The sequence below is a fragment of the Nematostella vectensis genome, chromosome 10 (genome assembly GCF_932526225.1).
Source record: "Nematostella vectensis chromosome 10, jaNemVect1.1, whole genome shotgun sequence".
In the NCBI taxonomy this organism is placed as follows: domain Eukaryota; kingdom Metazoa; phylum Cnidaria; class Anthozoa; order Actiniaria; family Edwardsiidae; genus Nematostella; species Nematostella vectensis.
In genome coordinates, this window is record NC_064043.1 from 12,501,756 (window position 1) to 12,518,508 (window position 16,753).

A 16,753-nucleotide genomic window follows, 5' to 3' on the forward strand; every position below is an offset into this window, starting at 1 on the left:
ATACATATTCAGGATTGCCGTGATCTGCAGCTTAAAAGGAAAAATTTGGTAAAAACCTAGCTATTTTGGATAGAACTTTGGAAAATAACTTAAATAACGAAATTGCTTGTTAAATGAAAGACTTTCCGTAGAAAGACATCGACATCATCGTTCAGAAAAGCAGAGAAAGCCTTCTCTTGTTCTTTGTGTGGTTTCTCTATCCTAAATAACGTTGACACATCTCTAAGGCTGAACTTAGGACAGATTTATCGCGATTAGGTGGGAGAGTCGTAGTGTTTTACTCCATATTTGAACCGCCCGACAAACTCACATCGTAAACAGCGGGAACCTTAATTTCAACTTCTGATCTGGGCCGATCAAAATATCCAAGAGAAAGTTACTAAGTCAGTGGCCAACCAGAGACTATTATAGGTTTTCCTGTGAAAGCCGTGACGTCACTGAACACGATTATCTCCGCCGTTGCGTAGACGCTACGAGAGGATTTCGCGGGTCAGCGGCTACACGTAGGCTAACTAGATATCGGCGAATTCGCTGCCGTGATAGCAAACAGACCTGGCGATTTTCAGCCGGCGATTGAAGTTCGTACCTGCGTACAGAATCGTGAAGTGTGCCGTATAGTCCGGCGGTTATGTGTTTGAATTGCGCACTTTTTGTTAAAGTTACCAATTTTAGCATAGTGATAGTTGTTTTTTTTTTTAAATACCCTTTTCAAGATAGGCTATAGAGCCAAGCTCAGATCGGCTTTAATTTCTAATTAATAAGAAGTATTGATTTGGCCGCCATTTTATACAGGAAGTGAACTACCTTTTTATAAAAAATAAATAACTTGCACATTTTGATACTGTTTTCCATTAAACAACTTATATGAAAGTCAAAGAATGTATTTAAACCCAAGATTTTTGAAAATAACCGCAAATTTGTCATTTTTGGAACTTTAAAGGTGATTGCCACCTTTAACCGGAAGTAGTCGATAGTTAAACCTCGGACGCTTATTTCACCCCGCGCCCTCTAGAAAAAGCCAACATAAAATCGGCTTTTATCACCGACTAAATATGGCTTATTATAATAGCAGCCATTTTGCACTGGATATTAAATTTGGCATTTTTGGAAGCACAGAGATGCACATCTTGTTTAACACATTGACCCCTTAACCGGCCTGTACCGGCTTTGGGAAGTACCCACAACCCAAAAAAATCATAAATGCAAACTAAACACAACAAGATGGAGATACTCAGGCATCAGTCTAAGGGATAAATGGTCTTGAAGATATGCATCCAACCAAGGTGTTGGCAACTACTCTTAAGCCAAATAATAGCACAGGTTCTTTGACAAATCTCAAATCGAACAAGGAGAGAAAAGCAGAATCACCCCTCTCAATAAAACGCTCAAAATACCACACAAGGGAGAGAGATCAGCAAACACAGCTCAAGACACAAATAGATACCTTTATTCTGATCCTCCAGGTTCATTTCCATGGCCTCAAAACACAATGTCCACTCCTTGAAGGCTTGTAAAACCACGAAGATGCCTTTACGGATTGCAAAGCATTCTGCGAGATCCAGGGAAAAATCACGAGGGGAGGGCCAGCCAACACTCCTCTCCCCAAAGTCAGATGGTCCCATAATTTAATCCGAAAGTGACGTGTCGATACTCACTATTTTCGAAAGTCGTCAAATGATATAAAAGACACATATAGCCAGCCCAAGTATACCAAACATTCACGCTTAATAGCTGGATCAAGAGAAAAGAAAGAAGACAAAAGCAACTGCTTATGTGACAAGCCTGGTGGGGATACCAAGAACAACGGGAGCGGGCCGCTCCACCAATTGACTTGAAGTAAACGACCACACACATGAATCAATGTGTGCAAGTGCTATAAGATGAACAGTTTCTAACAATAGGAACTGTTAATCTGTGGCCTCGGGTGTGCACTTATCACTCTTCCTGCCTTTCTTCCTTTTTCCACAGAAGAGTCAAAGGAGTATCTCGCCAATTAGAATTTCACGCATTTACAGGCATGATACTGTATCCTGTTGTGCGGGTAGGGGGAAAAGACAGTACTTGCTGTATTCCCCGAAGCCACGAATGCTTTTCGACAGCTAGCCTTCAGGTCAGTTAAGATAAAAGACAGAATGTTTGGCAACACTTAAGCGCTTTCCACTGCTTCTATACGACCGAACAAGTACAAAGAATCGGAAGTAGACAAGGCAAGAATGCAGCTCTTCGTGAAGAAAGGAAAAGCATTTGATGTCATTCTACCGACGAAGGCAGCTATCATACTATTGTTGGAGGCAAGCACTCCTCCTTGTCTCAATACTTCCTTACTTTTTAGCAGAATGGACAACAGTTGCTATAGCCGCTTTGGACAAACGCTACCAGAGCTTCCCTAGGCGTGCCAATAGGCCAAGAACTATTAGATAAGGAACCAAAAGCTATTAGATGCGAGATAGGCTGCCCAGCACGCTGCACTTGCACCCAAGCCAGCATGGAATGTTCAGCCCTTTGCAGCTCCACTGAATCGTGTAACGATAAAGCACTTTAAGATATCTGAACTGTATTAAATGAAGATAACAATTCTCATCGGAGCTTGTAATTACGTTAGACCGACGTCCCAGCCTGAGAATTCACTAATTTTAAACAAAATGCCGAGGCTCACATAGCAGGAAAACATTTTCTATATATTAAATTGGTGCACTCTTAAATGCAAAATGCAACTGTCATTTATCATTTTTGCGACTCTATTTAAAAAATGCCTCATGGCTTATTCTATAGCATTAAGCTTGTTTTAGTAGAGTGTACAGAAACAGGTTTGGAAACTACTTCCGGTTTTAAAACAGATTAGGCAGAAACCTAATCAGTTTTGCCTTTTTTCCAACTTAAAAGTATCAAATGGATTTCATGAATATTTTAGTCGTAGACTTTTAAACAAGATGTGCATCGGTGATAAAAGCCGATTTTTATCTTGGCTCCATAGCTTATCTTATAAAGGTTATTTCAACCTACAACTGCAATAAAATTGGTGTCTTTTGCTAAAAGTTGAGGGGTGATGTATACGCCCCAGGTTTTACTATTGACTACTTCCGGTTAAAGGTCACCTTTAAAGTTCCAAAAAATGACAAATTTGCGGTTATTTTCAGAAATCTTGAGTTTAAAAACATTCTTTGACTTTCATTTTAGTGGAAAACTATTAATATGTGCAATTTTTTTTTTATTTTTTAGAAAAAGATAGTTTACTTCCGGTTTAAAATGGCGGCCAAATCATACCCCTTATTAATTAGAAATTAATGCCGATCTGAGCTTCGCTCAGGGTATTTAAAACTATCACTATGCTTAAATTGGTAACTTAAGCAAAAAGTGCGCAATTCAAACACATATCCGCCGGACTACTCAGTTCGAGGAGAGCTTATTTGTATTTGTGACGTCACATCCACAAACCACAGGGTATCGGGAAGAGCACAGGGAACCCAAACAAAACGCCAGGCCCTGACTGTGTCAAGTCAGCACCATGCTGAGACCGTGGGCTCATGTAAATGCAGGCTATGCCAAGTGTAAGAGCACAGCAGGAACGCTATTTGCTCTGTTTCCATGCAATATGTTTTAAAGGCGTCAAACCTAAAAAAATTCGCGTTCAACTTGTTTTCACAAGGCATTTCCACAGATAAAGAATTCGAATTTTTCTTGCGCTGAACTGTCTTTGGATGCGGATTAAGGTTGGGAGAGAATAATAAACACAAACAACAACTACACAACAGGTCATTTTATTAGATTCAGACTTCAAATCTATGTACTACAGAGACCCACCTATCACCAAGAACCAATTATGAGAGCATGTATACAACACCTGTTGGCAAACGTGATTATACACGACTGGTGCAATACGTAATATCCTGGCCCCAGGGGCCACTAAATGCTGGCTTGCTGGTACAAAAAACCTAAACACCATTGCTTGTTCCGTGTTCAGATTTGAGCGCAAACAGAGGTACTGTACGACACAGAATACTCTATAGAACTAAATCTTACAACGCCTTCCCTTCACTTTCTTAGATTGTGTGAGACTTATAAATACGATAAAAATACAAAATATACAATATATTACATCTCCTATAGCATCATGTCCAACATGGACTGTTTTTTTTTTCGGCTAGAAAACCCGAGTTCGTTATTTGGCCCCCACCTTGGAAGATACGGCCACCGAGGAGTGGGTAGCCTCTACGCAGGCTAAGGAGCGGGGCGATCTCTTTTGAAAACTATAACTCGTCCCCATCCTCCGCGTCCAAAATGGTGGCCAAGATAGAGAAATCCGGGTTTTCTCACTTGAATAAGAAACCTCAACGCCTACACTAACCACTAACAGGCTTAGGTGATTTGGCTCAATTAAATAATAGGCAGTTCTTTAGAGTAGTTGATTTGCTCTAGTCAATTTTGTCATCCCTGGCTCACTTGAATGTGTGTCGGCGTTCTAGACGATTTGATTGGTTAGATGAGTGCTTGACAGATTTCTGGGCGAGTTGATTTGCTGATGTAAATGATTGGCATGTGCTAGTCAGCAGGCTCCATGGATGCTCCCCCAAGAGAGAGTTGGTCTTTTAGTTCAGCAATGTCTAAAATGTCAAAATGATTACACTGGATTTAGAGATCTTGGAAAGTTAAAAAATTCGAGATTCGGAAGTGGCTGGGTAGGTCAAGGGTCAACTCGGAAAAATTTGATCGAAAAAAAAAATTGCGCGCGACGTTGTCAATGATTGCAGCTCGAATCGCAACGAAATACGTGATAAACTCTCTTCACGGAAGAAAAATACGACGAAAGGTCACGTATGTTATTGTTGTCGCCATTTGAAAGCAAAAAAAAAACAATGGGATAAATCAGATCGAGAGAAAATTAAAAAACACACACACACACAATTTTTTTTCAATGTTGTCCGTTGAATCGTACTGGATAGGACGATCAAAAGTCGGACTGCATCTTCCAGTCGCCGTGGATAAATGGATGGCCATTAATACAAATTAAAAAGGGGGTCGATGGCGTCACCTCTAAACTGTTTTTTTAGGATTTCTTTTTTACAAGATGCCTTAGACAGTTGGAACCAATAACAATGTACAAGTTTTAAGCTTTAAGGCTTCAAGCATGGCTCTAGAAGAGGCTTGAATCTCTCCTCCCATTTTTTCTGACCTCGATTCTGACCGCGAATCCCAATTTCGTTTCAGAACCCAAATAGGAACAAATGCCTGTAGGATTTGAGTTATGTACCTTGTTGTAGTGACTGGTTTTCCTGGAGAAGTTCCTGATTCCGCGTAGATAGAAAGACCGCGTCCTGAATCGCCTCCTCTAGCAGTGTGCGGTAACGCTGCTCGATCGCGGACTTCTGATCCTCGAACACTTCCCGATAATTACGAAATGTCTGAGGAAAAAAGAGTTCAGAAACAGAAAGAAACACTTACTAAGAATCTGACAAACGAACGAACAACGTTATAAATAAATAGATAAATAAACAAAAACATAAGCGAGTAGACAAATAAACAACCGTTCGGACGGTTTTGATCGAGGGAAGCCAATATCTAAATTTCATGTGCTTTTATTTCTGGGAGAAAGTAATATTAGCTTGAGTTATGAAAAGTATTAGGAAAGAGCTCGTGTTACGAAGACGTTTGGAAAAAGCTCGGGTTACGACAGACTATGGGATATGCTCGAGTTACGCTCACCATGAGCTCGAGTTGTGAAAGACGTTCGGCTTACCTGGAAATGCTGAAGCTGCTGAATTTCCATCTCTTCTTTGTGTCTCTTGTAGGAATCGTCAAGATCTGCTTTAAGCCTCTTTTTCTCATTCTCCAAAGCTGATAGCTAATAACGACAAAAGGTAATACAGTAGTAATTAATGGAACGCCGGGAAAAAAAGGCTCAAACAAGGAAATTCCTTGCTTAATGTTCTCAATGAGACAAACTACTTTTCAGTTTCCATAAAATATGTTTTGGCACTAAAGCGTAGAACCCCAGATTCAATACGGCACCTGTATTCAACATGGTAGCTGGTATTTACCGTAGCTTCTAGAAATGTCTAGCGACAAGTGATTTGATTCAGATATTTAGATAGGGTAATATCTCAAAAGAAATCACCGCTCAGATCTCACGCTCACTCCTAATTTCAAATTTATTAGATAAACCCCATAAGAAAGCCTATATAAAATGGATCTTTTTTCCCTGACGGTGCCCGTTAAACAGATACCCCACTGTACCTTGATTGACATGACAGATCGCTCAGCCTTCAACTCGACTATGTCCATCTCTAGTTTGATGGCTTGGTCGGTTGTGTACTGGGCGCCCTCTGCTGCTTTAAGCTGAATTTAAAAGGTCAATCTGTTACTATACGTCCTATATGGCATGCAGACATGGAGTTTGTTTTATAAGTATCTCCATGTCCTTAATGGAATGCAGACATGGAATTTGTTTTATAAGTATCTCCATTTCCTTTATGGCGTGCAGACATGGAGTTTGTTTTATAAGTATCTCCATGTCCTTAATGGCATGCAGACATGGAGTTTGTTTTATAAGTATCTCCATGTCCTTTATGGCATGCAGACATGGAGTTTGTTTTATGAGTATCTCCATGTCCTATCCTCCTGGACACGAGAAAATTAGAGAAAGGGGAACAAAAAATAAAAAAAAGATTAACTGATTATATCTTTTATTCCAAACTTGTTTTCTCTTCTACCTCTGCCCAACCTTTCTCATTTGCACCTCAGTGCACAATATTTTAAACACTCAAAAGGAACATAAACACGCTAAAGACACGTGCGCTGAACGTTCTACTGTAGGTGTTGGCTTACCTGTAATTCTGCTTTCTCTTGCTCAATTTCCATCTTCACGCGGTCTACTTCTTCTGCGAGGGTCTGGGCATTTTCTTTCTCTAGTTTGTCTCTCTGCTCTGACTGTTGGGTTTAAATGTATACACTCTTTGATTACGGATACTCGGACAACAACGACAAAGCTAACTCTGCCTAAGAGATGTCAACTGTATAACATGGAGTACAGTACCTCTAATTTGTGACGGAGTTCAGTGTTTCCCTTCAGAAATGAAGACTGATTTTTTGCCTCCTAAAAAAATAAACGATGCGTCACACAACGGAATAGGAGCTGTGGAAAATATGAAATACGCGTGTTCTTCACCTCTTTTTCCAGTTTCTGCTTCTCTTGCACTTCTTTTAGTTTGTGTTTGATCCTCTTAAGTTCGTCATTCTCGGATTTAAGCTTTTCTTTCAAGTCGTGAATGACAGCTACTTTAGCTTTGTTCTCCTCTTCACTGCTTTTTCCTGATCATAGCAACAAAAAAAGATGCCAGAACATTAATCTCTTAACTACGCCAGCATCAACCAGCAACGCTGGGAAAGCCTCGGTTGAGTACCACAAAAGATAGGAAATGCTGGTGAGCTACATACAAACACAATAATATGAGTAGCATGTAAAAAAGTTGATGGTGGATTGGTGGGGATGGGGGGTGTTTATTTATTTTCTCATGTATTTTTTCCATAGAAGTTTTGCACTGGATTTTGCTTGGAATTTTTCACTTATATTCGCCCGCCCCTACATGATTCTCCTTAATTATAACTTTGAATTTATTTCATGATTCATTATGTTCTTTTGGGGAAGGGGGAAAAAGATTTGTCGAGCCCTGCACTCTCTAAACCTTTATTGGCTCTCACTTAGTGTTAAAATCGAGCTCTGAGTAATGGTTTGGGTGTTTTATTTTGCTTGTAGTACATGCATGTCTTCACCTGACTCGGCCAGCTTGGAGTAGTCTGTAATTTTGGCTTGCAGGTCATCTTTGAGCTCATCTACAAGTTTGCGCTTCTCTTTGAACTCAGCAGTTAGCTTTAAAGTAATAGCCGGGACACAATGAGTATTCATATCAATGGTGTGCAATTTTTATGTATATAAGTGCTGTACATTATAAATAGATGAGAAGACCTAACATAAGTATTCTACGTGGTCCCTGTTTTTCTGTAGAAACACCATAGAAAACTAAGAAGACTTTACAGGGCTAGTATTAAAACACCATACATACTAGAAAACTAAGAAGACTTTACAGGGATAGTATTGTACGTGTTCCCTGTCTACCATACATACTAGAAAACTAAGAAGACTTTACAGGGCTAGTATTGTACGTTGTCCTTGTCTTTCTGTAGAATCACAATATGTAATTAGACTACTAAGACTTTAGAGGGCTAGTACTCTACCTGATCCTTGTCTTTCTGTAGAGCCAGCATGCGCTCCTGGACCTCCTTATTATCCCTCTTCATCGTGTCCATGACCCAATCTAAAATACCCTGCAACCAGAGAAATAAAAAAATAATAATGTGCTGCATTTTTATAATGCGAATATCTATCTACATTTGTGCAGATAGATAAGAAAACTTGTTTTTTTTTTCGGACATTATAATTCACCTTATTTGCCAAGCTTATTCTTCGCTCCTCGTCATAATTCTCGGAGAGTCTTTCTCGTTCTTCCCAGGTTAGCCTTTTGGCTGTCTGTAAGTCTTTGATTAACTCCTGTGATTATAAAGAAATGTAATATGAATAAATTGCAGTAGAACTCCACTACACTTTTGCCTGGTTGTTTCTAAATGCTGGCTGCAGACGCAAAACCTGGGTTATACCAGTCATGTCCATAATTACCTCCATTTGTGTAACATCCTCTCTACTTGGTCCATTGGTCATTCCTGTTCGTGACAGCTTCACCCTTAGACGAGCTATCTCCTCACGTAGGTCTTGAATGATCTTTGTATTCTCAATCTATAAAAAAACATATATCAGGAATTGAGTGTAAATATTTTGCAGCCTCAGGGACTTATGGTGGCAGCTTGATAGAGGTACTAAAACTAGATACTTTTTTTATTAATTTGCTCAGTGGCTGCTGAATAGAGGTTGGCCAATTTATACAGTAAATGAGTGGCTGTTGGAGGTACCAACACAATCCTTAGCTGTATGATTACCGAATCAAGAGCAAATGTACATTAAGCTTACATCGTTTCTCTTGAAATTATTCTCAATGTTTCTTGCTTTGCTACCACATTGTAGACTGGATAAGGTGTCTTCATAGTCAGCATCTGAAGAAGAAGAAAGCATTACAGTACTGCATACTCACAGCACAACCAGTAAAACGGTGAACACTGGAAATTGGAATGCTTGTCTAATCACTTGCAAGATATTCAAACAGTCAACTAGAAAAATGTCTCAATTCTATTGCCAAATTCCAAAGTTCCATTGCCTGAATTCTTGTGTCTGATCTATTAAAGACGATGAATATTCCACACACATCTAAGGTTTTCCATTGCCTGAATTCTTGTGTCTGATCTGTTAAAGACGATGAATACTCCACACACATCTTAGGTGCTCACGGTTTTATTGGTTGCACTATTGTAAGGGAATGCAGTAATAGCTCAAGAAAGTGCCTCCCTCATACTGTATAAGCACTTCCAACAAAAGTGCCTGGCCTGGGACATTTTAAATGCAGCAACTGTTATTCGAGCAATTACGGTAGTAAAGATAGGTTTCATTTCCATGTTCCATGTTCTTTTGTAAATGGACATACTGTAAGATATTAGAGAGTTACACCATTTTGAAAAAAAGCCTGCTAGATGGAAACCCAAGTTTCAGTGGCATCATTGGTAAAGTGTTGCCCCTTAAAAATGTAACTTCTTTATGCAGTCATTTTAATTGATTTTTGGTAATATATGTGCAAAAAGTATGTTGCCTGATTGAGCCTTACCTGCTGGAGATACTGTGATAAGAATGGCTGTATGAGCAGTGCCTCCCAGAGAATCCTGATGATCACACAACAAGAGCAAAGCATTAGAAAGGGTATTAATAGCCAAATTGGTTGGTCAATCATAGCTTGTGTGTCAATATCCAAATATTCAAAAAGAAAAATGAAATCTCACCTGTAATATCCTGGTGATTTTAGAGTCTCTGTACGGAATGTGACCATCCCTGTTTTTAGCAACTGCTAGAGTGCTTATCACAGCATTCAGTGCATTTATCCTGAAAATGAGAAGTCGCAGAAGGATAATTACAAGATATGCAAGTCACAAAATTTTATGATACAAATCATGGGCATGGTCGAGCCTTGGAGAAGAGAGGTCGCCTTACTGTATTGGGTTAGAGTAAATGCATTGCAAATTTGAAAAACTTTATACCACCTAAAGTATAGCATTTAAACTTTCATTCGCCCTTCCCCCACAAAAAAACGTGCAGTTTTATCTAAGGAACAGAAGTGCTACAGTACAGACAGTGTTTTAAAAGGTATGCCAAATGGCATGTATCACTTGAGAAAAAGTCCTACCTCCCTACACCATTGCAGCTCTTTATAAACCACAGTATTCAAACAATGTAAAGTGAACATACCCCTTATTCATAAATACACCTTGTTTGACATTGATATCAGCATTGTCATTTTTTTCAGTTCCTGAAAAAGACCACAAGGGGCAAGTCAGTTAGTTTTATTCACAAATTTCCATACAATACCTCACTTTGTTTTTACTTGGGTTTATGTTTTCTTTCTGGGTACTTGATACGGGGAGATGATTGAGGCTCTGGAATGCCAAAACTGTTCAAATTTTATCTCAATATTTTTTTTATTCTCATACATGTACTAACTAAAAGGAATTATTTTTAAAAGGTGCTGCAGCCCCCATAGATGCTAAAAGATCCTGTTATTTGGATTCTTGAGAAAAGGCCAGTTTCCAATAAAAGCTAGATGTTCACAAATCTTTTACAGAATGGAGCAGTTTTAAAATGAAGAGCACATACCTGACAGATCAATGAGGAATAACAAAACTGTTCAAAATTATCACAATATTTGTTATTCTTATACATGTACTAACTAAAAGGAAATATTTTTACAAGGTGCTGCCCTCCCATCATGATCACATCTCCTGTTGCCACCACCATAGGTGCTAAAAGATCCTGTTATTTGGATGCTTGAAAAAAGGCCAGTGTGCAATAAAAGCTATGTAAACAAATCTTTTACAGAATGGAGCAGTTTTTAAAATGAAGAGCACAAACCTGACAGGTCGATGAGGTTGATCTTTGAGCGCATGCCACTGTTGGTCTTTTCTTTGTTTCTTTGCTCCACATTAATAGTGAATATACTGTCTGACCTGCAGAGACCATAGAGCAGGGATAAGTTTCGCTGTACAATAACTCTATAACACAAATACTACACAATGGAGGTACCCTGTAGCCACAGTACCAATCTAGTGTAACATAACCTTTACTTGCCAGTGTTCTCATTAGCACTCTCACAACTTGAGATTTGAGACTCACACTTTTAATGAGGCAATAACATACTGGCTTGATTGGGTTAGTTATAGTATGAAAAAAGGATGTGATGTGGTTGAACATGTGACACCTTTTTTTCAAATCTCCTTGGTTTTGACATGAAAGCACAAATTGGAGAGAAAAAAAAAGTTGCAAAAATCTTGTTTCCAGCTTATTCAAGACCAAAGGTTTATTGGCACTTCTGAGAAGAGTTCTTTATAAGCTTTTTTTTCTTTTGAATCCCATCTATTCATGTGTCTGTGGTTTCTATTCATGTGATGTGTCACCTGGTCTCTACAAATAACAACAATCAAACCTTGAGGCCTTTGGACTCTTGTCGGCTGATGTCAGTTTTTTGACTCGGTTCCCTTGTTCAAATAATCTAGCAATGTCCTCTGCATTTTGCACCACAAGTTCTGCTAGTCCTTCAACATATCTTTGAATAAAAGATTAAAAGTAAGTTTTTTACATAGCTAGGGGTGGATGCACATCTCTTACAATGAGGTACAGTAACTGCCAAAAAGGCAGGCCCGTACCCAGGGGGGTGCAGGGGTTGCAAACGCACCCCCCTACAACGACGGAAAGTCCACTTTTGGTTCTCAATAGACGTGCTATTTTTAGTTTGTAGACAAAACCCAAAATCATAAGCAAAATCACTCTGGTATGTTGCCAAATTCGACAACAAACGTCCCTTAGAGACACTGCAAAGGCATAAAAAAATACCTGTTTGTTCTTTCGGAGGTGGTTGGATTTTTATCAGATAACTCCCTCACCCCCCCCCCCCCCCCCCTCACCCCCTCCCCCTTCAAGAAAAATCCTGGGAACGGGCCTAAAAGGTGAATCAGGAATTGCACCCTCCCCCCCTCTTCCTCGACCACAGATGATGGCTACAGTGCACATGCTTCTGTCTGGGAAATAAATCAACACAAGTTTAAAATGGTATTTTTAAGCCCCTCTAAAAACAGAGCAGTTCTGCTTAGCTATGTACTCTACTCAAAATACTACTCTGTTCTCACAGATGCATAAAACATTCGATTTCAACCTTGATTTTCCTGATTCGAGCACGCTCACACATCCACCAAGTCATTATCAGCTTCTCTGTAGAAGTCTGCATAGTACCAGTTGATGTGTAGCATGCACAAAAGGAGCAATCAGTGGTCAAACATGAGACTACATTCCAAAGCAACAAGGCTACCTAAAGTAGCCTTCTTGCAGAAAATGTTGTTTATTTGTGGGAAAATCAAAGCACCAGCTAATTCCTTGTTGCCATCTTGGCAACATCCAGTCCCACAGGGGAGCACGATAAAAAAAAATAGAAGGGAGGGATAAAAGACCATCTATACCTGAAAAACCAGCAAATCTCTTTTCCACCCCTAACTCCCCCCTCCCAATTTAGTGCATGGAGAACAACTATGGAAGACAAATTTTGTGACAGCAGAGACAGAACTGAAAGTATACACAATACTGCTGTGATAATTTCTTTTTTTTTGCTTACATTCCTAGCTGAGGATGCTGTCTGACTCTAAGCTCATAGCCATTTGGATTGAGCAGATCATAAATCATCTCTTGATATATCTAAAAAAAAATGACAGACAGTAATTTTAACATGTAAAACATGCACAAAGGCAATTACAATTAAAGCAGTCTAACCTCGTAGTATGAGACAGTAACAAAGAATTCCTTGCTTGGTGGGGCTTCATCTATGCGCTTGAAAAAGTTTTCATTAAGCTAAAAAGGCCAGAGAAAGCATAAATTCTCACCCTGTTATCAATATTTCTTTGACACATTATAAAGGAAATGCAAATTGTACTGTTGAACAAAAAGAACACATAAAGTTACAAACCATAGGGATAATTCCTGGTTCTTCCTCACTTCCAACCATACTAAACGTCTTGCCTGTACCAGTCTAAAATAATATCATAAAATAAAACATATAAATAGAGTGGTTTTCAAAAACCTGTGAAATACTATTTAATAGTTTATTTAGTACTAAAACACTGTAATGTCTTGTTCTCTTTTGATCTGGCTTGACTATTACACTTTAACAATTACATTTTGTTGCAAGGGATTTTAAAAACCACTCTATAAAATTATTTCATAGACAGATTTCTTCATTCATGTCCAGCTCCCTGGGACCTTTAATCTAGATCAAACTTATCTGGATCTTTAGCAGTTAAAAAATCAGATAATTATCCTATAGTTTTTTAATGTAAAATCTCCCTGTTGATGTCTGCCAAAGAAGCAGAAAAAAATGCTTGTGTGCCAAAAGTCTTGCCAATCTAAATGACAGGTGGAAATCCATGTAATAAAGTGCATGAGCATATCCATCAAAAATGGATATTGCCACTGTTAATTGGAGAACTACCTGTAGATTTTGGGATACCATTTTCCTTGTTAAATGTAGTTGTTTGATAACAGGATGGGGTAGCAGAGTGTGAGGCACTGGGGACACATGCCCCCTAAATATTTTCAAAAATTATAAGAATATAACCAGTAGCTACATGGCTGTAGCCCCATATATTTCCTAATGTTTCTGTATCATGCCCTCTTCCCTCTCCTCAATATTTTGAGGCCTACTACAGCTCTGGATAAGATATACTGTAAATCTTTAAAAAATACAGTAAATAACAAGGGTGTAACATGGTGCATACCTGTCCGTATACAAACAATGTTGCATTAAATCCATCAAGAGCTTTATTGAGGAGTGGCTCAGCAAGATCATGGTACAGCTGATCCTACAAAGCATTTATTACATATTAATTAATAAGCAAAATCATTATAGCATTTATTGATTAATCAGCAAAAATAATGACTGAAGAATCGAGACTTACTGTTTTGGTTTCCCAGAAGAAACTATGATCAAAAGTGAAATTATGTTCCTGGAAATTGGTAAAAAATGTTAGTATGGAGCCAGCTATAAATTATATTTTACCTTACATAAACTACAGGCCTGTACCCTAGCCTGATTTATCAGACGGCACGTGATCATTCGTTTCACTTCCTCTCCCTTTCCCATCTGATAATGTGCTAGTCAGTTACAAGCTGGAAGACGTCAATCTACCAGTACGAGAATTCAACTACGCTTTGGTGTTAGCATGTAGAAAGCTTAAATAATGTTACTTATTCATTCCTCATGCAAAAGAAAGCCATAACAGCTATGCTTTCACACAACAATGTTTTTACAAATTTACCAACTGGATATGGAATATCATTAGTGTTTTAAATGGTACCGCTCGTTCATACCAAACTCGCAAGCAACGACAAGAGTTTGGATTTTTCAACCGCCCTGATTCTCCTGGTCATTCGCCTTTGAACAGCTTTTTTAGAGGATCAGATTCCCTTTCTGCAAGGTTTAGGATTAAAGGCTGCATCGATTGGAAGCAATAAAGGTGAAAGCAAGAAGATTGAGCGGGGAGAATACAGTCTTTATATACCTTGCAGAATCGAGTCGAAATCAAAATAATAAAAAAATAGTAAAAAATTCTGCACTGAATTCGATCTACAGTACTATGTTTCTGTTTCATGGTGCATTTCTTATGGCTGTTCTTATTGGCGGGTGTAGTGTGATACAAAGGCTGGCAAAACAATATGATGTCACAGAACACGGTTTCTTGCAATCAGACAGGAAAGGAAGAGGAAGTGAAACGAACATCACGTGCCGTCTGATAACCAACCTGAAAGAACAGAAAGGGATTTTTTATGCCATTGCAGTATCTCCACAGGACGTTTATTATGGGATTTGGCTAATGTTTGACTTTGACACCAAATGTTTGACTTTGACACCAAATGTTTGACTTGGACACCAAATGTCAAATGTTTGACTTTGACACCAGAGTGGTCTAAGAATGACATATTTTTTTTATCTAAGTCACTTATGCATCCTCGGGGACCCAGGGGGTACTGGCGTACATTCGTTACGTTCTCCTGCTCATTACGTTCAGCGCTCGTTTCTGCTCAGTGCTCTGGGTCCCCGAGGATGCGCTTATGCTTCAGTTATGCTTTTAGTTTTGACTAAAAATAGAACGTCTATTGCGAACCAGTAGTGGACGTTCCGCTGTGGTGGGGGGGGGGGTCATTTCCCCCCCTCCCCCTCCGGTACAGGCCTGAAGTAGGCTATTAGAAATGAAAAGAATGCAAGAAATGAAGGGTAAACGAAAAATGAATATGCCTGGTTTGATACTGTACCTTGGTATTCGTTCCAGGCAGAGGGTTATGAAGAATGATTTTCTCGCCACTCATTTTTACCACCCTTGTTGATGCTTTGGCTTTCTCATTGTCTGCAAAACCGTGAAGAAAGACAGCGTTTGAGTATTACGGGCGAGATAAAGATGATCAAGTTCTTAATTATAATGTGTCTGTACTGCGATTTTGGATCGGACAAGATATACACAACTCTGCAAATATAATTTAAAGTAAGTACTCTAAAAAAAACTGAAGACACATGAAGCTAATGAGCATGTTCAAGTCATATGTTATTCTTTGTTTCCATCTTCTTAAATATGAATTGAATTCTCAAAATAATTATAGATCTCTTCAATCATTGATGGAAGTTCTGCCGTATATATGCGATCAAACAGACGTTCTCATCGAATGTTGTTTGTTTGTAAATGGAACGATAAAGAATGATGGCGTACCAGTGAATGGACGACAACGGACGGCAACTCGCACGTTTGTTCCTCCAGAAGACTGCATTGCAAATCACAATAATATCAGTAACTAGAATTGGTATGCTATAACCCAGGTTAAGCTCGTTTTACCATCTTTGTTATTTTCCCAGTGATGGAGGAATTCGCACACACGGATTTGCTCACTTCGCCATTGTGGTCAGGTTCCTAGTTATTAGGGGGTGTGACGTCACGATCAAAACATAGCAACAGACTGGAAAAAGAAAATAAAAAATATTGACAGGATTCTTTTATCGAAATCCGAGTGAGATAGAGATTATATGCGGGAAGTGGAATAAATCCAGTCTTTTTTTTTAACTCCATTTATAAGGAAAGTACTCTACTGATTTGATTGCACTTTGTTACTTTTCTGGGCTACCTGTGCTTTGAGTCCGCGGCCCTGCAGCGGTCATACCCAACCTCTCAATCGGAAACTTCCGAATAAACATCTTCGGAATCGAGGATCATAAAAGAAGATTGCGGCCATATTATGACCGACGTATTATGAACCACACTCTTTTTTGTTTTATAAGAATCTATTTTTAAGAACGTCCAGCCTGACTAAGATTTCACTAATTTTTAACAAAATGCCGAGGCTCACATAGCAAGAGAACATTTTCTTTATATTAAATTGTTGCATTTATTATTTGTGCAATTCTATTTTAAAAAATGTTCATGGCTTATTTATTCGTATATGCATTAATCTCGTTTGATAAGAGTATGCAGAAACAGGTTTGTAAACCTACTTCCGGTTTAAAAAAAGGTAAAATTAATAGCA

At 38.8% G+C, this 16,753-nt stretch overlaps 1 protein-coding gene and 1 long non-coding RNA gene across 3 annotated transcripts; one reads left to right on the plus strand and one right to left on the minus strand.

Moving 5' to 3' along the window:
• Nucleotides 1-3,742: 3,742 nt before the first annotated feature.
• On the minus strand, nucleotides 3,743-16,179 carry LOC5512561 (kinesin-II 85 kDa subunit). 2 transcript variants are annotated; one of them, XM_032381930.2, is made up of 25 exons: nucleotides 16,069-16,179; nucleotides 15,946-15,997; nucleotides 15,497-15,588; nucleotides 14,143-14,190; nucleotides 13,963-14,046; nucleotides 13,155-13,217; nucleotides 12,962-13,039; nucleotides 12,807-12,886; nucleotides 11,628-11,747; nucleotides 11,057-11,151; nucleotides 10,397-10,457; nucleotides 9,934-10,033; nucleotides 9,762-9,816; nucleotides 9,017-9,099; nucleotides 8,669-8,785; nucleotides 8,438-8,542; nucleotides 8,230-8,319; nucleotides 7,768-7,864; nucleotides 7,163-7,305; nucleotides 7,031-7,090; nucleotides 6,823-6,924; nucleotides 6,232-6,333; nucleotides 5,735-5,839; nucleotides 5,249-5,399; nucleotides 3,743-4,601 (listed from the first exon to the last, which is right to left on the minus strand). In XM_032381930.2, the coding sequence occupies exons 1-25, from the start codon at nucleotides 16,069-16,071 to the stop codon at nucleotides 4,540-4,542; spliced, it is 2,148 nt and encodes a 715-aa protein (XP_032237821.2). In that variant the 5' UTR covers nucleotides 16,072-16,179; the 3' UTR covers nucleotides 3,743-4,539. The 2 variants fall into 2 exon arrangements, with proteins under 2 accessions (XP_032237821.2, XP_032237820.2); XM_032381929.2 differs by lacking the exon at nucleotides 16,069-16,179 and having other exon boundaries at nucleotides 15,946-16,003.
• On the plus strand, nucleotides 15,587-16,221 carry LOC116618367. Its single transcript, XR_004296161.2, has 2 exons — nucleotides 15,587-15,723; nucleotides 15,839-16,221. It is a non-coding gene; the product is annotated as an uncharacterized LOC116618367 (long non-coding RNA).
• Nucleotides 16,222-16,753: the final 532 nt, after the last annotated feature.